At 42.4% G+C, this 22,932-nt stretch overlaps 1 protein-coding gene across 6 annotated transcripts in view; it reads left to right on the top strand.

Moving 5' to 3' along the window:
• The window catches only part of LOC144687227 (uncharacterized), an 84,416-nt gene extending 61,728 nt beyond the window's left edge, over window positions 1-22,688 (top strand). For 4 of the 6 annotated variants that reach the window (XM_078553038.1, XM_078553035.1, XM_078553034.1 and 1 more), the window contains 3 exons: window positions 6,745-6,860; window positions 10,475-10,596; window positions 17,324-18,636. In XM_078553038.1, coding sequence (XP_078409164.1) covers window positions 6,745-6,860; window positions 10,475-10,596; window positions 17,324-17,631 — 546 coding nt within the window. In that variant the 3' untranslated portion in view covers window positions 17,632-18,636. Of the gene's footprint in view, window positions 1-6,744; window positions 6,861-10,474; window positions 10,597-17,323; window positions 18,637-22,555 lie in introns of those variants that run through there. The other 2 variants (XM_078553037.1, XM_078553039.1) reach the window with 2 other exon arrangements.
• Window positions 22,689-22,932: the final 244 nt, after the last annotated feature.

Below are 22,932 nucleotides of genomic sequence, written 5' to 3'. Positions count from 1 at the left end.
ATAAATTGAGAGAGGGGAATGTGCAATGAGACCTGGGTGCCCTCGTACACCAGTCGCTGAAGGTAAGCATGCAGGTGGTAAAGAAGGCAAATGGTATGTTGGCCTTCATAGCGAGAGGATTCGAGTACAGGAGCAGGGATGTCTTGCTGCAATTATACAGCGCCTTGGTGAGACCACACCTGGAATATTGTGTGCAGTACTGGTCTCCTTATCTGAGGAAGGATGTTCTTGCTATAGAGGGAGTGCAGCGAAGGTTTACCAGACTGATTCCTGGGTTGGCGGGTCTGACATGTGAGGAGAGATTGAGTCGGTTAGGATTATATTCGCTGGAGTTCAGGAGAATGAGGGGGGATCTCATAGAAACCTATACAATTCTAACAGGACTAGACAGGGTAGATGCAGGAAGGATGTTCCCAATGGTGGGGGAGTCCAGAACTAGGGGTCACAGTCTGAGGATATGGGGTAGACCATTTAGGACTGAGATGAGGAGAAATTTCTTCACCCAGAGAGTGGTGAGCCTGTGGAATTCGCTACCACAGAAAGTAGTTGAGGCCAAAACATTGTATGTTTTCAAGAAGGAGTCAGATATAGCTCTTGGGGCGAAAGGGATCACAAGCCTCGTATGCTTATTTCCCTCAAGTACCCATCCATTTTCTTTTTGAAATCATTGATTGTTCCCACCTCTGCCATCCTCATAGGCAGTGAGTTCCAGGTTAATACCACTTACTGTGTAAAAAAAGCTCTTCCTCACATCTTCCCCTGTATCTCTTGCCCAAAGCGTTAAATCTGTGCTCCCTAGTTCTTATAACATCAGCTACAATAATTGGAACAACTTTTCTTTGCCTACCTTATATAAACCTGTCATAATGTTGTACACCTTGTTCAAATCTCCCCTCAATCTCCTTTGCTCCAAGGAAAACAGCTATGGCTTTTCGAGCCTACCCTTGTGGCTAAAACTTCTCATCCTTGGAACTATTCTGGTAAATCTTCTCTGCACCTTCTAACAGACCCTCACATCCTTCCTACAGTGTGGTGACCAGAAATGGACACAGTTCTCTGGTTGTGGCCTAACCAGAGCTTTTTAAAGGTCCAGAACAACTTTCTCATTATGTCTGCCACCTTCAAAGATCTATGCACATGAACCATCAGGTGCTTCCATCCCTGCACATTCTTTAGAACTATGTCATTAAGTCTATATTGTCATCCCATCCCTTCTACCAAAATGCATTACCTCACACTTCTCTGTATTAAATTCCATCTGCCACTTTGTCTGCCCATTCTACCAGCCTATCTCTGTCCTGTTGTGTTATGTTCCTTCCATCGGGTCACTTTGCACAGCGAACACGGTTGCATGCCAATCTATTGATGAGTGAGTTGGTAATCAAGATGATGTAGATGAGAAGACCATTGTAAAATGAAGCACATGCTGTTTATTCACATAAATAATGGAGCACTAACACATGTGCTTCTCAAACCAAAATCTATTCTAAACAATACTGATTAACAATGTGGCCTGCGCTACACAGCAATTGGGTAATACAATCACATGGTCAATTTGCTCACATTCTCTTAAAGGTGTATTGCAGCTCAGATTATCACATCCCTCCCCCTTTACTTGAAGATACAAATTTCAATCTTTAGAATATATTAACTATTTACATAAATATAGTATTTACAAATTCAGTCTCTCTGGAGGCTTCTTCAAACGTGTTGAACGCCGTAGTTCTACGACTTCAGATGGTTTATCTGAGGCCTCCCTCTCAGGAGTCACCTGTCCACTAGGATCTCCAGTGAGAGCCTGTAAGTTTGTTTCTTTGACCCTCTCAGGCTCAGCAAATCCTACAGGTACTTCCAAACCAAGGGGAGCTCCTTCCACATGTGTTGTAGACTCCAATGGGAATGTTTGCACCCTCTTTCGGGCCCAATCACATGCACTCCTACTGCCCCTCCCCTCCAAGTTCAACAATATGAAGGTCAACTCTCTGGAAGATTCTCAAGATCAGGATGTTGGGCAAGGCTAAATTCAAAACGGTATGATCTGTTTTGTAAAAAAAAATTCCAGGGCCTTGTTAGTAATTCTGTTTTATCTTCCTATGTGTCTTCTTTTGATGGGTTTTCTCCTTGACAGCGCTGACTTTATTCTCAGCTTTCTTTTCAATTTCCCTATTGGCCAGATTAGGCTCAGGTATGATCTCAGTTTGAGTGAACTCAGTGGTTTGAGTCTTCCAGCATTTCCTCATCTGTCAGCTCCTTTGAAAACTCAGGGGTTTCTATTTTTAAAGCTTCTTGGCTTCCACGTAGCTGATTCTTCACTTATACTTGTTAGTTGTTTCCTGGAGAATTAAGCATTGTTGTGTTTTCTTGGCTAATTTATTCTTCATCCCATCCAGAGAAATGCTGGATTCTTCCTGTTCTTCCTCATACCTTTTTAGTGGTACAAATTGGGATCTGAGGGAATCTTGCATTATATAAAAGTCCTTCAGCAGGTTTTCTTTTTCTTTTTGGAGGTTACTGACTTCAACTCGAACTCTGTCCTGAAGCATTACCTCTACGAGTTCCTTTTGTTGAGCCTTTACATATTCCTTTTTCCAAACAGTAACATTTCCTGCTTCCAATTGAGATCTCAGTAGTCTCTCAAGATTAATCTCTCTTAAACCGTTTCTTCCGAGGAGACTCGGTCCTCTGTCTGCTATCTCTGTTAGGGGTAGATCAATAGACTGATTTCCATACTGCACTGGACCCTTGCTTATACCTCTTACTCATATGTCTTCACCGGTATACGTCTTTAATTTAGTGTCTGTATTTTCCAGATTTAATGGGTGGTCTCCTCCATTTAGATATTTGAATGTATGTTTCCCCCATAACTCATGGATGCCCCTGTATCCACCTCCATTTGGATGGGTTTCTCGTTGACTTTCACTGTCACGTAGATTGGCTCTGTTTTACCCATTTTTAAGTTGTATTACGAGTAAATATCTGACTCTGTTTCTTCTGGTTCCTCTGTTATGTTGATTCCATGATTTCTACATTTTTGCTTAAAGTTGTGTCTGAGTCTGTCTTTACAATGTCGCATAATGTGTCTATCTCGATGGCAGAAGAAACATTCAATTCTTTTAAATTGTCGCTCGTTTGCAGGCTGCCTGGTTCCATTTCTGTCATTATTATTGTAAGTTTTGTCTGTTAAACCATTGCCTTTTGCTGGTCTGTTAAAGTTGGCTGTTTCCCGCCTTTCCATGGAGTCCTGTGCTTTTGCACCTTTTCTAACCGGTGCCTCCCTCCCAACATGAAGGACGGTACCATTTTGTGCTCCTTTGATTACTTCTGAATCCCTGACTGCGCTCTTCATTGTGAACGCCAACTCCAGCACCTTGCTGAGGTCTAAATTCATTTCTAACGACAACCTTTTTTTGAATGGCACCTTCATTAATCGCACATACTAATCGGTCTCTTAACATGTCATTAATCGACGTCCCGGTCTCATGGTGCTCTGTCAGTTGTTTCACGGCTGCTGCATAGCAAGCGACTGTCTCTCCAGGGGCGCGACACCGCGAATTAAATTTAAATCGCTGCGTTGTTACCGAGGGTTTCGGCTGAAAGCGGCTTTTCACAACTCATTAAAGCCCTAGGAAGCTGAGGTGTTGGGTGCCGTTAGACTACGAATTAGGCTGCATGTTTTACTGCCACATGTCGGTAAGAGGATTGCCCACCTCTTCTCCTCCCCCGATATGTCGTTGGCCAAAAAGGAGAATGCAAGGCGTTTAATGTACTGTGACTAGTCATCGGTGGTCTGATCAAACAGGCCAAGCTGTGGCATGCTGGAAGGAGATAGCTCTGACGACTATGATGAAGGCTGTACTTACAATCACCTGCAAGGTACGGCTGATTTACTTCTATTTAATTTCTGCGGGTTTCCTTGGTGTCATCAACTGGATTGCATTTTGCCTCGTCGCCAGTTGTTACGTGCCTTCCATTGGGTCGCTTTGTTCAGCAAACACAGTTGCACTGATAAGTGAGTTGGTAATCAAGATTATGTAGACGAGGAGACCATTTCAGAATGAAGCACATGCTGTTTATTCACGTCAGATTACTACATGTTGCAATCGATTGGTATCGCCCTCATTATCTGTCATGCCTCCAGGTTCTGTATCCTCCCATCTGAAAAAACAATCATTTACCATGACTGACTGTTTCCTGTCCTTAAGCCTATTCCACGAGTCTCGGTTTCATTAGCTTTCATCTGTGCTGCCATTTTGTGCCTTGTTCTTTCACCTTGGTTGCTCAAGAAGAAAAAAAATATTTGCCTGAGGGGTTTTAGTTCAAGGAGGCCTTTGATAATCATTCACACTATCTAAATATGGCTTTTCATTCTGTACTGTATTTCAGTTGTTTATCTCCACGTTTGAGATTGTTGTTTTATTTTGTGTAATATATAGATAACATCAGTTAGGATAAATTCATGGAATGTAAGTCCTGAGGTTTATTCTATATATTCTATATTCATTTTCTGTTACATCTTTAAGCTTTGTTAGCAGTTTTTATCCTCTATAGCTGTTCCAAGCCAATGTTACAATTGCTTGGTCCTTGAGATGACACGCTTTGTGAAGAACTCCCACGGTGTAAATGAATGTCTGTGGACATTTTTAAAATGTGTTTTTATCCATTTCCATTGCACTTACAGTAATTTGTATTATCATAAGCTAAGAAATGCACAGTATCCAGAAGTAATTTTCATTGGGTGGATCCACCAGTCCCTTGCATTTGGACCAGAGACTATGTGAGAGGCCCTAGTGGAAAACCTAGACAGAGGAGGCAAGTTTAGTTCTTCACTAGGAAGATTCCCTTCTCATCCTCCCCCACCCCTACTTCACCCCACCACAACTAAACAAAAGCCCCGATGTCAGTGACCAGCAGTGCAACAGCCAGCCTCTCAGTTCTCCAGCTGCACTCCAGGAGGTCCACCGGGATCCACTAGTGCAAGGCCCAGCCAAGGAGCTGGGGAGTAGACAAACTCCTCCAGGATCTGGAAGAGACCAGCCCCAGACTAATGTGGACGTTTCCCGTGGACTTTTATGAGGTGTTGAGGGTGGAGGGTGTGGGTGTGATGGTGGTGGAAGTTGGAGCCCCTCTCTGTCGTAAACAAGGCCACTCACAGGGAGAGTTGAGGCCGAAGCTGGAGCCTGCCTAAACTGAGATTTTCCACATCTTTGGCCCTAAGCTGCCCATTAAATTTGGAGCTCCAAGGGAGATAATGCATCCTGTGGCTTGCAAGTTGACCAGCCAGTAGCTTGGGCCGCTAAAGGCAAGGCAACTTTATCTATGTATTGTATCAGGCACACGCAAGGTGGCAAATAGCTGCCTTTTAAGAGCTGCCAGCCCATCCTACTTACCAAGAATACTCCAGTACACACATCTTCCATTCACAGGAAATGTATTAAAAGCCTTTCCTCCTTCAATTTGGCCAGCCTTTCTTACTGCAGGCATTGACATGCATATGCTACTGATGAACTCGCAGTCCTGAGTTTGCCAGTCTCACAAAATCAAAGGTTCCTGGGCATATAAGTTCTTTGCGACTAAGTTTCTCTGCTTAAGTTTGCAAAGCCCATATCACCTTGCAGTTGAGTGATGTGCTGAGTGCTCCCATACTGGAGTTCAGCCATTAACATGCTTTCACTTACTTGAAAAGGCCAGGTTTGGTTTGTTTTGACCCACATCACTCACTCACTGTTAAGATGCCACTGTGAAGCCAAATGCCTGGCTGGGAACTGAACGTCCACTATCAGTCTGAAACTGGTAACTGCTGTGTCACCACACAAACTTTGAGTGGCTGACCCTCAGCTTCTGGTGGGATTTTAGCATAGATTAAACACAGAGCCACAGAATAGTAAAATGTGTCCAATGTTTCTTCCTGTAGTTAGGAAAGCCTATGATCCAGTTTAGCATGAGCTCTGCCAAGAGGGACCCACTCTTGCTAGATAGCAGCTGTGGTCCAGTTTGGTAGCACACTCACCTCTGAGTCAGAAGGTTGTAAGGTCAAGCCCCACTCCAGAGGGCTGAGCACGTAATCCAGACTGTTAATCTCAGTGCATTAGCGAAGGGGTGTTGCACTGACAGAGATGCTAAATTTTGGATGAGACGTTAAACCGAGGGCCCCATCTGCCCTCTCAGGTGAACGTTAATGATTCCATGGCACTACTTCAAAGGAGAGCAGAGGGGTTCTCCCCAGTGTTCCGGTCAATAATTATCCCTCAGCCAACATCACTAAACAAATAATCCACCATTATCACATTGTGGGAGTTTGTCATGTGCAAATTGGCTGCTGTGTTTCCTACATTGCAACCATGACTGTACTTCAAGAGCACTTCATTGGCTGTAAGGCACTTTTGGGTGTCCTGAGGTTGTGAAAGACACAGGATAAATGCAAAATTATTTACCCTATAATAATTTTGTTGCTTCTTAAGGCTGAAAATGTCTTAAGTATATTTTCATCCTTTTGCTAACTTTAGCATTGAAGATCCTGATTTCCCCTCATCAGCTCCACAGCATGTGTTTTTCACTAACAGTAGCGACTTAGATGAAAACACACCCCACACATTCAACATAACTCCCCTGGTTTTAGCTCCTGTGAGAAAGGTTGAGACTCGTGGCGGTGCCACTTTAGTTCTGTACATGATTCAACTTATTTTATGCAGTACAAGGTGTAATTGTGCACCAGTTATTGAAACAGAACTTTCTTTGTCACCACAGCTAAAATGTCCTGGGAGGAAACAAAGAACCTTACCTCCCCTGAAACATCCCCGACAGCAATCAGCTGGAAGTTCAACAAGCTTGAAGCAGGAAGAGCAGGGACCCTCTCATGAAAAGTTAGTACATGCATTATTGTGCAATCAACATAGTGAGAGTTGAAGCCAGGACATTTCCAAGTCTGACTGTTCCTCTGTAAGTGAATAACCAGGTGAATTCTCAGGTCTGGAGAAAAAGGAAGAAAATATCATTTTGCATTGTAAACTTACTTTAAAATAAAGCAACACGTCACCTTTTTAAAAATTCTCCCCATCTAAAGCTTGTCTCATGAAGAAAGGCTGAATAGCCTTCCTAGTACACATCAATCCTCATCTTGTGATAAACCTGAAGGAACAAACTGTCTCCACTGAGAATAGCCTCTTATCACCTTGTACCCTTGCCTGCAACACTGAGACTATTCATCCCCTGTGAAGAACAATGTAAGTGCCCCTTGCAGCCAAATCAAACAAACCATTCAAGATGAATTATATAAAAACACTTACAGAAGAAAAATATCTAAAGCTACATTTGAACATACATACAAACAAAAGAGATAGGAGCAGAAGTAGGCCATCTGGCCCCTCGATTGGCTCCACCGTTCATTAAGATCACAGCTAATCTGTTTATGTTTCGAATTCCACATTCCCACCTATCCTCCCGATAACCTTTGATCCCTTGCCTAACAAAAATGTATCTACCGCCACCTTAAAAATATCCAAAGACCCCACTTCCACCGCCTTCTGAGGCAGAGAGCTCTAAAGTCGCACAACCCTCTGAGAAAAGATATTTCCCCTCGCCTCTGTCCTAAAAGGGCGGCCCTTAATTTTAAAACAGTGCTCCCTAGTCCTGGACTCACTCACCAGAGGAAGCAACCTTTCCACGTCCACCTTGTCAATGCTGTTCAGGATCTTATATACTTCAATCAGTCACCCCTCACTCTTCCATACTCCAGTGGAAATAAGCTCAGTCTGTCTAATCTTTCCTCATAAGACAACCCGCTTATTCCAGGTATTAATCTAGTAAACCTCCTCTGAACTGCCTCCAATGCGTTTACATCCTTAAATAAGGAGACCAAAACTGCACACAGTATTCACGATGTGGTCTCACCAATGCCCTGTATAACTGAAGCATAACATCCTTACTTTTATAAAAGCAAAATACTGCAGATGCTGGAAATCTGAGACCAAAACAAAAATTGCTGGGAAAACTCAGCAGGTCTGACAGCGTCTCTGTGGCGAGAAAGACAGAGTTAATGTTTCAAGTCCGTATGACTCTTCATCAGAACTAACGAGAAATAGAAATGTGGTGAAATATAAGCTGTTTAAGGGGGGCTGGATAGGTGGAGGCAAGGGAGAGATTGCCAAAGATGTCATAAACAAAAGGTCAAAGGGGTGTTGACGGTGGTGATATTAGCTAGAGGATGTGCTAATGGTGACATTAAGGGTAGAAAGCAGGATGAGCAAGTGACAGTGGCCCTTGTGGGGGTGGGGTGGGGGGAGGGGATCGAAAGAGGCTAAAAGGTGGGTATAAAACAATGAATGGAAATAAATTTTTAAAATAATAATAGATATTGGTGGGAAAAGAAAAATATATTTAAAAATATATATAATTAAAAAAATAATAATTTTTTTCCAATAATTTTATAGATTTTTCTTTTCCCACCTACTTCCATTATTTTTAAATGTATTTCCATCCATTGTTTTATCTCTACCTTTTAGCCTTTTTTGATTCCTTCACCCCACCCCATCCCCGCTAGGGCTATCTGTACCTTGCTTGTCCTGCTTTCTACCCTTAATTAGCACATTCCTTAGATAATATCACCACCTTCAACACCTCTTTTTGTCCTTTTGTCTGTGACATCTTTTGGTTATCTCCACCTATCACTGGCCCTCTATCCAGCTCTACCTGTCCCACCCCCCTTTAAACCAGTTTATATTTCACCTCTCTTCTATTTTTACTTAGTTCTGTTGAAGGGTCATTCGGACTCGAAACGTTAACTGTGCTCCTCTCCGCAGATGCTGCCAGACCTGCTGAGTTTTTCCAGGTATTTTTGTTTCTGTTTTGGATTTCCAGCATCCGCAGTGTTTTGCTTTTAAATAAATAATAAGGTTTGGTGGCCCTAATGGCTTTTTTCCTGTGGTTAAATTAAGGCAGGTTGGGGCTCTGAGAGCTCATTTAGGTAGAAAGCAAACTGTTAAAACCAGGGAAGCTTCAGACAAAGGAATTGTGGTTTCTACTTTGAGAATTACCCTGTCCAAGTTTTACCTGGATTGAATCCAATATCCACAGTTTCAGCTTCGTAGCAACACAAATAGCAACCCACCAGTCCACAATTGCCTTGCCTTAAGTAAATCAATGATAATGCTCTAAGAATTAGGATTTTATAACTAGCTGGACATTAATTTTAAAAACAAAAATAAAAATACCTGGAAAAACTCAGCAGGTCTGACAGCATCTGCGGAGAGGAACACAGTCAACGCTTTGAGTCCGTATGACTCTTCAACAGAACTAAGGAAAAATAGAAAAGAGGTGAAATATAAGTTGGTTTAAGAGGGACTGGGACAGGTAGAGCTGGATAGAGGGCCAGTGATAGGTGGAGATAGCCAAAAGATGTCATAGACAAAAGGTCAAAGAGGTGTTGAAAGTGGTGATATTATCTAAGGAATGTGCTAATTAAGGGTAGAAAGCAGGACGAGCAAGGTACAGATAGCCCTAGTGGGGGTGGGGTGGGGAGAAGGGATCGAAATAGGTTAAAAGGTAGAGATAAAACAATGGATGGAAATACATTTAAAAGTAATGGAAATAGGTGGGAAAAGAAAAATCTATATAAATTATTGGAAAAAAGGGGGATCGGAAAGGGGGTGGAGATGGAGGAGAGAGTTTATGATCTAAAATTGTTGAACTCAATATTCAGTCCGGAAGGCTGTAAAGTGCCTAGTCAGAAGATGAGGTGCTGTTCCTCCAGTTTGCGTTGAGCTTCACTGGAACAATGCAGCAGGCCAAAGACGGACATGTGGGCATGAGAGCAGGGTGGAGTGTTGAAATGGCAAGCGACAGGAAGGTCTGGGTCATGCTTGCGGACAGACCGAAGGTGTTCCTTTGAACTGATTTTAAAAACATCCATTAGAAATCGGACCAAAAGCTAACTTTAAACTCAGTGCCCAAGTTGCCTTTCCCGCCAACGGGTCTGTAACATAAAAAGGCAGCAGGGTTACACAGAACAGTTCTCAGGATCATGAATGATGTTATCTCATGAATCACCACGTAGGTTAACTAAAAACTGCTGGTTATAGATAAAAATAAGGTGGGGCTGGCAGAAAAGGAAATGAAGTGCATCCAAAACTCCTGTTATATCGAACAGATAATGGGATAAATTGATAATGGGAGATTAGGTTAGGGAGTCAATCTATAATGGGGGAGTAGATAATGGAAGAAGCTCATAATACAAGTGCAAACAGTTGAGGTCACATTGTATTTTGATGTTTTGATACATTTACTGAATGCAATAAGAGTGTTGCTTTTCAAAATAAGGCTGTTTTAAAGTTATCCTTTGACATGAGCTGGTACCTCAGAATTGCCGCCATAACACAGAAGCCTTTCAAAATGTCAGTCTCTCTGAATTGGATGACATCAGCGATGCTCCTTTAGTTAGAGAGCTGTCAGCCTCTATGATCAATTTCTTTTTAAATTTCAGAGCTCTGACGATTAAGGTTTCAAAGGAAGAGTCAACTTCCAATTTGTTGAAAAAGAAGAATTTCAAGAAAGCTGTGAAGCCAACCTACCCACTGAGTCCCAAAGCGCTACCAATCAAACCAAGTAATGGCAAAAAAAAACCCCAAAAATTATCTTAAAGTATTAGAGTGGAAAATATTGCAAATTCACAGCATTAGATGGGAATGATATTATTTTCATATTCAGCGCCAACAACACTCAGGGTCTCACCAATGATTTAGTGCCATGGGCAGAATTTTGCCCTCGCCTGGTGGGCCCTGTGGGCGGACCCGGGAACGGTCAGGAGGGCAACGGCCGCCCGTGATTTCACGCTGGCTGGCAATTCACCGTCAGCCAGCGTAAAACGCACACCGCAGCGCTCAGCGGGGTGGGGGCGGTGGGGGGGGGCGGGAGGAGCGCGAGCGCTGAAGTTCGCGTATGCGCGGGGTGGGGGGTGTGCGCAGTAAAAGCTCCCCGAGGCACAGAGCTGGCTCAGGGAGCTGAAGATTTTCGGCACTCAAAATAAAGAAATAAAAAATAATGAAAACATGACCCCCCACACCCCCACCACCCCCCCATGTGACTCTGTCACATGAGCAGGGACATGTTAAATAAAAGGAGGGCAAAAAGTTTTTTTTAAAAATCACTGGTCGAAACCTCATCCCGCCCGTGGATGAGGTTTCGTCAAAAATGCAAAGGCCGCTTGTCCTTTTTGTCCACCCGCCAACCAAACAGTTGGACGGGCAGCGAAAAATTGTACTCAATTAATTGAATAAGGGCCTTAATAGGCCGTTTAATTATCGGCCGGCACGCTGCCGACTCCCGAGCATGTCCGCCAACCAAAATATTGCGCGGGTGCACATGATGTCGGGACGCTCGCCCGACGTCATCGCGTGTCATTTTATGCTCGACCATGTCGAGCACGTGCCCAGACGCTGACCGAAAAATTTTGGCCCATGATAATGTTCGGACTCCATGAGTCACGAATGAATGAGTGATAATTTTCCCATTTTCATTCACCGTATCTCAGTATCTTTACAGTGCAGAAGGAGGCCATTCAGCCCATTGAGTCACCACTGGCTCTCTGAATGAGCATTCCACCTGGCCCCGCTCCCCTGCCTTATCTCCGTAACTTGCACATTCTCTCTTTTCAGGTAGCAATCCCATTCCCTTTTGAGTTCTGAGCAGTAAGACCGTAATGCAAACTAATATTGTTAATGAATGTTGATGGTGCTGTAATTTAGGAGAAAATCACAAGAGCAAATGACTTCAGGTGGATGAGAAATAGATTTTAAATGAAAATAAGTCACTATACAGTGCACATGTGCAGTCACATTCTCAAGCATTAATCCTCTCTGGACAAATAAGTGAAATGAAGCAACTCACTCCATATAGGAAATAATTTTCTTCTCCAGAGGAAGACACAAGTGATAACTTTAGCAATCCTTCACTTCTAGTGCTCAAGGGGACTGAGAGTCGGAGGTAGGGCCACAATACAGTAATATCAACCCTCAAACCCACACACACTTAGAGGGCATAAACACTGAATTAGTGCTTAAGTTACATTGTCAGGCTCAATTTTACAAGCTAGTTTGGGTTGGGATTAACAATAGGGACATATTATAGACCCCAAGCATCTTGAGGGCAAAATAGTAAAATATTGTTTCATGAGTTATGAAGGCAGTAATGCACTAAAGAGGGATTCAAACCAATATAGACTTGGGGTGGTTTAACAAAAGTGAGGCAATTGAATCAAAATTGAACAGGGTGGCTGCTTATTTTTTTGGCCCAACAGGTTAGATATTCCAATTATATCTGCAATTGGACATTAGTTGGACAGCAATTGCATTAACATCTATCTGATCACTAGTGTAATAATTCTGTTAGAACACTAACTCCACTTGATTTTGCAAGTTCAGTTTGCATTGTATGGATGATCTACATTGGGGCCTCACGTTGAGAGTACATCAGAAGGTTTGGGGTGGAGGAAATTTTTTGTAAGCAGCCCCGTAATTGGTTGATGGCATAAATTTAAAAGAGGATAGCTGCAAACGATAGCGTAGTGGCAGTGCCACTGGACTAGTAATCCAAAGGCCCAGGCTAATGCTCTGGGGCAGGGGCGGGGTATGGGGTCAATTCCCACCAGGGCAGCTGGTGGAATTTAAATTCAATCAATAAATCTGGAATATTACAAAAACAGAATTACCTGGAAAAACTCAGCAGGTCTGGCAGCATCGGCGGAGAAGAAATCAGTTATTGGAATATTACTGGAATATTAAGCTAGTCTCAGTCATGGTGATCATGAAACTATAATCAATTGTAAAAATCCATCTGGTTCATCAATGTCCTTTTGGGAAGGAAATCTGCCCTCCTTACCAGGTCTGGCCTACACATGACTCCAGACCCACAGCAATGTGGTTGAATCTTAACTGCCCTCTGTAGTGACATGGCAAGCCACTCAGTTCAAGGGCAAATAGGATGGGCAACAAATGCTGGTTTTGCCAGCGGCGCCCACACCCCATGAAAGAATAGGAAAAAAAAATCGGAAGGAAAGCGTTGATGGGTTTTCTGAAAGCTGATAGTGTTTGTAATGTACATTTTGACACTTGCAGAAGATGTTTGAGTACACAATTGCCTGACAAAACAGGTTGGTGCAGTAAATGTGTAGGTGAGATTCTGAATCAGTGGACAAATGATGGAACAGCCAGCCCTGTTTGATGGTTGGCAAAGCAGAGATAATATAGGAGAGAATGTTCCCCCTGTCGGAGGGGGGTTGGTGAGGGGGCCGGTGGGGGCCGGCGAGCTGCCTCGGGGAGATTAGTTTAAGTTTTAAAAATTTAAATAAAGGGAAAAAAAAATTTTAAGACATGTCCCCTCATGTGACAGTGTCACTGAGCTGGGACATGCCAATGAATTTTAAAAATTTTTTAAATTCAATTTATAAACACTTCATGAAACCTCATCCCGCCTGTGGATGAGGTTCCATGAAAAATGCGAAGGCCGCCTGGGCTCTTCGCCTGCCCCCGCCACCCCCCCCGCCCCCCACCAACCTTAAGGTTGGATGGACAGCTCCATTTATTAGTTTAATTAGTTTTTAAATGGCCTTAACAGGCCTTTGACAGTTCGGCAGGTGAGCAGCCGACTTGGCTGCGCGCCTGCCGAACTGAAAAGCTAAATGACGCGCGGTGACGTCAGGACCGCACGCCTGACATCACCCCGCATCATTTTACGCATCGGCGAGCGGGGGTGGGAGCCGAAAATTCTAGCCATAGAATAATGCTACTCTAGAGCGCACCCTGCGGCCTGCCACATGCCTAGAGAAGGATAGCAGTAGAGGATTTGTGGTGGTTACTGCCATTGACAGTGTCAGCCATGCAGGTGTACATCAGCTCAGGCAATTCTACAGTAGATAGTACAACTCTGCATCTGTCAATGGTCTGCCGATTCTGCACAATTGTTGCTAGATAAGTACCTCTGCCTGTAAATGCGGGTGGGAAGATACCATCCACTGAGCGCAGTCGGAGCTTCCTGGCATTTCCCGTGCTCCTCTTCCAAAACAACCTAAGTGAAAGGGGATACCTACAGGGGAAACTCATTGTCCTAATGTTGTGGGCATGCCAATAACAAGTGGCCAACACACATGACAGAAAGCTTCAGGACCAACAGGATAGAATGAAGAAAGAACTTAAAAAGAAATACCCAAGATAGTAAGTTCAGGAAGAGCCTCAAAATGCTGCTACAACTCTTAATACCCGGTTCTTTCTTAGGGAAGCCGCAAACCTTTTTAGCCACGGACACCTATTATACATGAGTGGGCGGACAACAGGAAACTATACTGATGTTAATGGCACAAAATTGTACAGATATTCAAATACGCCATTAATGCAATTAATTGTAAACTGGCGGGCTCTTCCATAGCTGGTACAAAACCCAATCTTAACAGTGGATGTCGTGCTAAACAAGCCGAAATCTGGTGTAACGGATCTCTGCCTTTTTTCTGCTCGGTTACACTGACACAAATAGCTTAGAACAGTGAGGAAGAACTCGACACTTATTGATCCATAGAAGATTCATGGACTGCTAAGAGTTATTACGGTACAGAAGAATGCCATTCAGCCCATCAAGTCCATGTCTACTGGAAACTACAAATAATGATTATTGGTAAGTAAATAAAAATAATTGCCTAAGCTAATGTCTGCAATATGTATCACTTTTTTTTTATTGTCTCATGAAACATCTCCATTCACTGCTGGCTGAAATTGGCTCCCACAAGCACCAGATGCCCACCAATATTTCACTGAAGCAATCATTCCTCATGTGAGAGCTGTGGATGTGAATCTGGCAAGTGTTCCTCCATGGAAGGAGGAGAATCAAAACTAAATCTGATCCTGTTCTTTTCCGACACCCACACACTTCTATCAAGGTTCGCTGGATGGTTCCCTGGAACTCTTTGATGTTTCCCCCCCTCAGCCTGGGCAATTGAAGTCAACTACCGTGAATGCAACACTACCCCTAACATGTCTCTAGCCCAATCAGCTGACAAGCTGGGAATAGAGCCCGGCACCCTTCTGGTATATATGGCTCAGTTACCAATAGGATAAACTTGCTCCAGCCACCAGGGAGATGGTTTTTAACCTCAAAACATATATGCATATCCTCAAGAAATACTCGAATGCCATCACATTTAACTATAACTACAAGATATGTGAACCCATGCATCAACGATACTGCAAATATGTCACTTTAATTATTAACTGTGAGGTTAATAAATCATGAAAGTTGAACTGCGATGACAATTTTTCTTTACAGATTTCACACATCCCCTGTGTGAAAGCTTTTGAAAAGAATTCAGAGGGGACGTCCCTTCTAGAGAGTCAAACTTGGGATGGAATGGGCCTCTACATTAATGCTCATGGATGATGCCCTGATACTGCTATCAACATGGTCTTCACTGAGTCTATGGAAGTTTGAATGGCAGCATGCTGTCTTGTTGAAGATAAACTGGGGTGACGTCTCAAGGGCCCTGCGCATTACATTGACAGCAAGGCAAAATTCTGCAACTAATGAGTCCCACTATGCATCAAAACTGTATCTCCCCATGACAATGGCTGGATCCACTTTGCACAATCTTCCCAACTCTTCCCACATATGAGGTTAAGCCTTCCCTAATATACACTTGGAACTACAGTAGAGAGGTTGGCGGAGGGGAATGCAATTAAGTAACAGAACACATGCAATCTGTGACATATTTATCTTATTATCAGTCCTATGATTGATCCCTAGGATCTCTCAATGTAGAAGAACACTTGCATACATCAGGATCACCCGCGTACAAGGCGTGCCTTGTAGCATCACTTTGATCTTCATGGACCTTGGCCCATCACTTTCTGGTGTCGGGCAGGTTCTTTCTCCTTATATGGATGTGAAAGAATATCTATAGAGATCTGAGGACAAGAAGTTTACTCTGCCGAGACTGGGCAATGCATAAACTGGAGGACTCCACCTTAAGCAAGACTTTGAAAGAATTTTGAGCTTCAGTAGATGATGGTTGAAGTTATGCAAAAGCTATTATCCATGGACTGATCACATTTACATACCTTTCCAATATCTTGCATACATATATTATCAGAATATATATCGTACACTGTGTACAATATCCGATGAGATTACAGAACACATGTTGGATGAAACAAATTGGCATTCACTGATCAGAGCAAGTGCTGAGTTCATGCTGCATGAGGTTGGACATTGCTGCCTATTAGGATTTCGTCTTACACTATATTAATCATTTGCATTGTGACTTTTTTTATTGAGCAATATTTTTTCATATACATCTGATGGTCAACCTACTTTGGAGTCTTTTTGGACATTTAGGACAGTAACAACCCAATTATATTGATGATTCTCATAAGTTGTCATTTTGGAATAGACTTTATAATTAAGCAAACACCCACCAAAAGTAGGACCATGGTGGAGAAATTTGCTTCCATGGTGGATGCTGGCTTATTGGCTGTGCAGTGTTCGAATGCCTTATAGCAACATAGTTAGGCTGTAACTTTCAATGGCTACCCCTGAATTCTTATGGAATGGCACATCTCCTTCACCAGCCTTCAGTGATTCCAATAATAATTCAACAGGCAACAAGCAAGCCTGTGATCTGGGAAATAAAAAAAATACCCTCTTCTCAACAATCTAAATATTTCAAATTCAGATGCTTACATTTGATTCTTCCAACAAGATAACTCAGTTCAGGAAGCCTCTCTGCTCGAATACATGGCAAGTTGTTGAACTAGGTTCAAGTCCAAATATAACGGGAGAAGTGTGATCGCATCTACCAGGCAGATTACAGTCCAGTGTTGCCAGGCTGAAGAGATGCAGGAAGACAGGATAATAAGAACATTTAATCTTTAAACACAAAGTAAGGTTGAGAAAATATGAAGTGTGGGAATAGGAAACACAAAAAAAAAGACAGACGGACCAGAAGATGATTTTATAAACTTATGTATCATTTGTTTATCAAAAGAAATTTTATTAAAATTCGAATAGCGAAGTCAGTTCCAAGATTACAGTTGTACTCAGTAATGTCTGATGATTCATCGGCTTAAGGGCATGGGTGAGCTGAGATTTTTGTTTAAAAGAATGGCTGTTTCAGAGAATCAGACCTCCTGGAGCTGGAGCACAATGGAAGGGTAAATGTTTTCTTAGCTGGAATGTTTAATGGTTTGTTGTATTATGGATGAGAGATCAATGATAATTGTGTGCGGTGCCCATTTATGTGTGTGCATTCGTAACTTATATCTCTTGTCCTGATTCTTGTTTCGTTCTGTTTCAGTTTTGAAAGCGTGGACTCCTGAATTGCCAGAGAGAGAGACAAATTTGCAAGCCATGTTGTGGGAGCCCCTGCAAGGCCTTGATTTCAGAAAATGTGAATACACAACTTCAGGCAAGGGAATTTTGCACATGGTCAGACCTCTCAGTGAAGTGTTAGCTGGGATCAACCCGATTTTAACTAGTAAACCAGAGGAGGGAAAGAAGTGTTGGTTAGTGTACTTCACCATAACACACTGTCAGTGTGATTCAGCTACGTCCCATTCTGTCTATTTGAAACATTGCTTTGCATCTGGATATTTGTGGACTTAATTGCTACTGCAGTCATTGCATGTTTGAAATGGTAAGAAATTGAGGCCTGGACGACTTTGTGCAGTTAGTTAGCAGCATGTCAGTCACCTCTATGATCTGACTCCAGTCTAGACTGACGGAACGACCCCTCACCTCTGCTGGTTGTAAAAGTCCTTTGCGAAAGCAATTCCAGCAGGTCCCAACCCAGTTCCTGGTTGGTCCAAGACACAGAATTGTCCCTGATTAATACCCAATCGCAATTAAGTCTGGAAGTCGTGCTCAAAAGGGCAACAAGGATCACATTGCAAGAAGATGGAACCACCCCCACTGGTGCACTGGGTGGAGCAAAAGGCAAAAGGTTGAGGTAGATCAGAGGGAGCTTTGCTATCCAACCAATAGTGCTACCTACAGCAAACCTGGGAGCACTGTATCCTGGCAGTGGCTGCTTGAAATAGCAAAATATTCAATTCGCCAACACTAGCCTCTCCCACTTTGGGAAGCACAAACTTCGCAAAAAAAGAAAGACATTATTGCATTGACCTAAGCCTATTGTAAAAAAATTACACAGGATCGAACTGTGTTTCAAGGTAGTAAACATGATTATAATCCGCCGTTCATGGTTCATGCCTAGTGATTAAATGTTCTCCTCATGCAACCACACAAACACCCATTTTATATATATGTGCCATTTATGTATATGTACCATTAATGTGGATGTACCATGTTATGTGAATGTACAATTTCATGTATATGTGATGTATGCATATTTCTCATGTACATTGGAGTATTTGTAACATTTGAATTTTTTATTAAAGTACCAAAAGTTGTACGTTAACTACAGTATCTAAATATTTGTATTGTCTGACTGCAGAATTCTATTGCCTATTAAACTGCACTAGCTATGTTTTGAGGTCAAATATTCACACTTACTGTATATAATTGAGTAAGTTTATCGTGTGACTGGCTTATAATGCTGTTTGGGTCGTTGTTCTCAATGCAGTAAACTTTGGGAATCCTGAAATAAAAGTGGACAATTCCTTGGAAATACATTATAGAGCTTGTAAAGAAAAAAATATAGGATGGTGTCTTGCTCGGTGATCCTTAATGAAAGTTGAGAAAGGTAGGACCCTTCTACCGAACTGACCGGAACAAAGTGGGGAGAATAGCAGGTAAAGGGCAAGTGTACAGAGACAGCTGATGGGTTCAACAACCCATTAACTGTTAAAACCTCTGCTTGCAAAATGAGTAAAAACATTGGCTGGCTCTTTGTCGAAGCAATAAGCATTCTTACACTTGTAGAGAGTTGAATGAAGAGGGCTTTTAGTCCATTTGATTTAATCTAAAGCACCAAATCTACCATCTTGCTGTATGGTATTTAGTTACTCCTTAAATGAGTCCTGTGTTCTGGCCACATCTGTACCTCCTGAAACCCAGTTCTAGTTGTTGGTCTCCCTCTGTATAAAGACACACCCTGGCCCAAGTTTGACCTTCACAACCATGAACTCCACCCCGTCTTGTCCTGTTTGCCAGGCTTATCTGGCAGCATTGTTATTAATTTACTCCCCTTTATCCTGTTAAATACTTCATATTCATTTATAAAACGCTGCCCTTCTGAAGCAATTTATTTCAAAGCTGAAGAGCTCTAGGAACTTAAGAGCAGGAGTAGGCTATTTAGCTCCTCAAGCCTGTGCTGCCATTCAATGAGATCATTGAATAGCTTAACACCATATATTCACCCATATCCCTTAGCCTAACAAAATTTATCAATCTCAGAATTAAAATTAACAATTGATCCAGCATTAACTGTCGTTTGCTGAAGGGGGTTCCAAACTTCTATCATCTTTTGTGTGTAGAAGCATTTCCTAAATTCCTGTAGGGCCTGGCTCTAATTTTTAGTATATTCCTCATAGCTTAAGTTAATTACCATAACTATTCCCTTGGACAGCAGGATTCAACCTTTTTGCTTTCCATTGAACAGACTCAAGGTCCGAATGGGCTCTTTCACGTTTCAGCATCCAGCACTGTACATGGTGCCCCAAGAGCTGACAGGGTCACTGTGAGATATGTGGTTTTGGATTCATTGATCTGGCAATGTAACCCATCATCATGTTCCTTACATGGTACGTGGCCAGTCAACTTGCACCTGCTATTTCTTCCAATTTCCCCCTTGACATGTCTGGTTTCACCCATGGAATAAGCTTGCTCTCAATGTTTACCTTGTACCTTTGTTTACCACCAAACAGCCCAGGTGAAAACTCCAGCAAACCTTTCACAAGATCACAGCTGCCTCTTTGGAACCCATGGTCTTCCTAGCTGGGTATCATTTATTAATTTAACTAGTTTGGATTGAAACTGTAATTTCAGACCATGAAGGTACAATGTACGCTGAAGGTTCCAGTACAGATTGCTGGGGCATCCACTTAATCATTTCCTCCGACTCTGTGACTACTCAGAGGTGATGGTATAGTGGTATTGTCACTGGACTGGTACCCCAGATACCCAGGGCAATTCTCTGGGGGCCCGCATTCAAATCCCACCACGGCAGATGGTGAAATTTGAATTCAGTAAAAAATCTGGAATTAAAATGATGACCATGAAACCATTGCCAATTGTCATAACAAACCCATCTGGTTCACTAATGTCCTTTAGGGAAGGAAATCTGCCATCCTTACCTGGTCTGGCCTACCTGTGACTCCAGACCACAGCAATGTGGTTGACTCTTAAATGCCCTCTTAAATAGCCTAGCAAGCCACTTAGTTCTCAAGGGCAATTAGGGATGGGCAATAAATGCTGGCCCAGCCAGCAATACCTACATCCCATGAATGAATAAAAAATAATCTGCCTTCTTTCCTTTACAACAATAACAACTTGCATTTAACATTGTAAAACGTCCCTAGATACTAAACAGGGGTGTTACCAAATATAAATTTGACACAACTGCAAAAGGAAATGTGTTAGGACAGATGACCAAATGTGGTCAAAGAGGTGGGTTTTAAGGAGTGTCTTAAAGCAAGAAACTGAGGCAGGGAAGTTTAGGGAGGGAATTCGACAGCTGAGGCCCTAGGAAGCTGAAGGCATGGCCACCATTGTTGGAGCAGTCCGAGATATACAAGAGGCCAAAAATGGAGGAGTTCAGCAACCTTGGAGGGGTTTAGAGCGATAGAGAGGGGTGAAACCATTGAGGTATTTGAAAGCAAGGATGGCTACTTGAAATTTGAGTTTGTTGCCAGACCAGGAGTCAATGTGGGTCAGTGAGCACAGGGGCGATAGGTGAATGGGACTTTACAAAGCTTTTACAGCAAAGAAGGCCAATTAGCTCAACAGGCCTGTACTGGTCTCTGTGCAAGTTAGTATACCGGTAGAAGAGTTTTGGCACAGCTAGCTGCTAACCCCTGTACATGTTATACCCTTACTACATGGATGTACATAGATCGTGATAAACTTTCCTTTGTCACTTCTGACCCAAAACTTCAACCTGTCACATCCATTTGCAGGTGTTTCAGTCTACAGTGTATTTCCAATATTTTCCATTTTTAATTTCAGATTTCTAATATTCGGCTTTTTCTTTACACCTCTACAATTCTCTGTTCTGAACTGTGTGGACTTGAGCTTCCTGAAGTCATTCTGAAGGTGGGACATGTCATCTGGCTGATACAGAACAACTTCTGTACCATTTTCACAATGACTTTAGTCAATGCAGGAGAAGTCCAAAGTTTCCTGAACAACCTGCTTACTCCTCCTGACGTAGAGCTCTTAATTAATATCTGTTTCTAACAGTAATACAAATTGAATGGAGTGCATTTCTAAATTGAATTGATCTACCTTCCCTCCCCACTGGACAGGATTGGCTGTCAGCTTGTGTGGTACAGTAACCTTGGGTGAGGCCGTGCCTTCAAGAGAGCTGGGCAAAAAGGAAATTAAGCGAAAAAGTCCAATAAAAAGCACTAAGAACAGAAAAAAGGAGAGAAATATAGAAAATCAGAAATATAGAGACCCTGAAATGAATCTGTTTAAAGCAACCATGTTAAAGTAGCACGTGACAGAATGGCGTTTGAATGCATCAAATGTTTGTACACTCTCTTTTCAGAGAAAGATAAGAATAAAGATGGATGGTGAAATTTGCTCTTGTCTGCTGTGCTTGTCTTTGCTCCAAGATTTATAAGTGAGGCTATCCCACTCTTGCACCCCTCCTAATAGACAAACGAAGAGTGGCATTTTCAAAAACTTGCTCTGCTCAGTAAAAGTGCAATGTGTATTCATGGGTAAGGTAGGAGAGAGCATTTACAAAATGATGCTGAGTTAAAATTACCAGTCATTATAATAATGAATTCACCAATGAAGATTTTTGGCTTGGGAGTGAGACTCTCCTGTCTGTGCATAATGCATTTTTAAGTGACTTTTAGAGATATTTAGAATGATTCCCCATATCATATTTGCAACTTCTGTAGGACGGTGATGTTGGGATGGGGAAGGGGTAGTAAATTCAGTAAGTGTTGTAGGACTCTTTTCATAATTTGTTAGTCTGCAGTTCTGTCCTTTACATGCGCAAATTAAAATACTTTACAATAACTTGGTCAACTACAAGCAAAATATAATACACATAATTATTTAATGCATTTCACATCAACATTTCTCAAAGGGCTTTGAACTTTTTTTGAAGTCCCTTGGACAAACTGTAGTTGCTGCGTAATGTGCCTTGGGTCCTGGGATGTGCCTAATTACTCTTTTGGAACCAATACAATGTCTCTGCACTTTCACTGCCCTCCCAAGAAATGTTAGGGTGAAATTTATGAAAGGCTAATGTTCCGATTACTTCCATCTGCACTCAAATGTTATCTGAATCATTTGGAAAAAAGTGGCAAACAAATTATTTTCAGTTAATCAAATAAATTGACACCATCTGTACAAAATTCTGAATTGTGCCTTTTGAATTGTTGGTTTACAGGGAAATCCAAGGAATGCACCCTGGAAGACGCTGGCGTGATTTCCATTAGTCAGGGTCTGGACGCATGCCGTGGATCATCCTAAATTGTAGTGTACACTTTGACAAGGAGGTAATAAAGGGACCATTTGCAGCATTTTTGCTTGTTCCTGTCTGGTTCATTGAGAAGTTGTCGAACTTGGAAACGACAGCTGGGCTGTTTGAAAGTCCCCTTTCTTCAGCTTAGCCCAGCTGCATTAGTTAGTTTAAGCTGAAGCAATCGGCTACTGCAGAGCCTGAGAGGTTGCTAGATCCCAACAGCTACGCAAACGTGGGCTCAACTTTGAAAAAGTATGTTGAGAGGATCATTGTGGGGGAGGAAGCCCAGGTAAGGCCAAAGA

This window comes from Cetorhinus maximus, chromosome 12, assembly GCF_964194155.1.
Source record: "Cetorhinus maximus chromosome 12, sCetMax3.hap1.1, whole genome shotgun sequence".
Lineage (NCBI taxonomy): Eukaryota > Metazoa > Chordata > Chondrichthyes > Lamniformes > Cetorhinidae > Cetorhinus > Cetorhinus maximus.
Note: the sequence above shows the minus strand (reverse complement) of the source record. Positions and strands in the feature narration are given on the sequence as shown.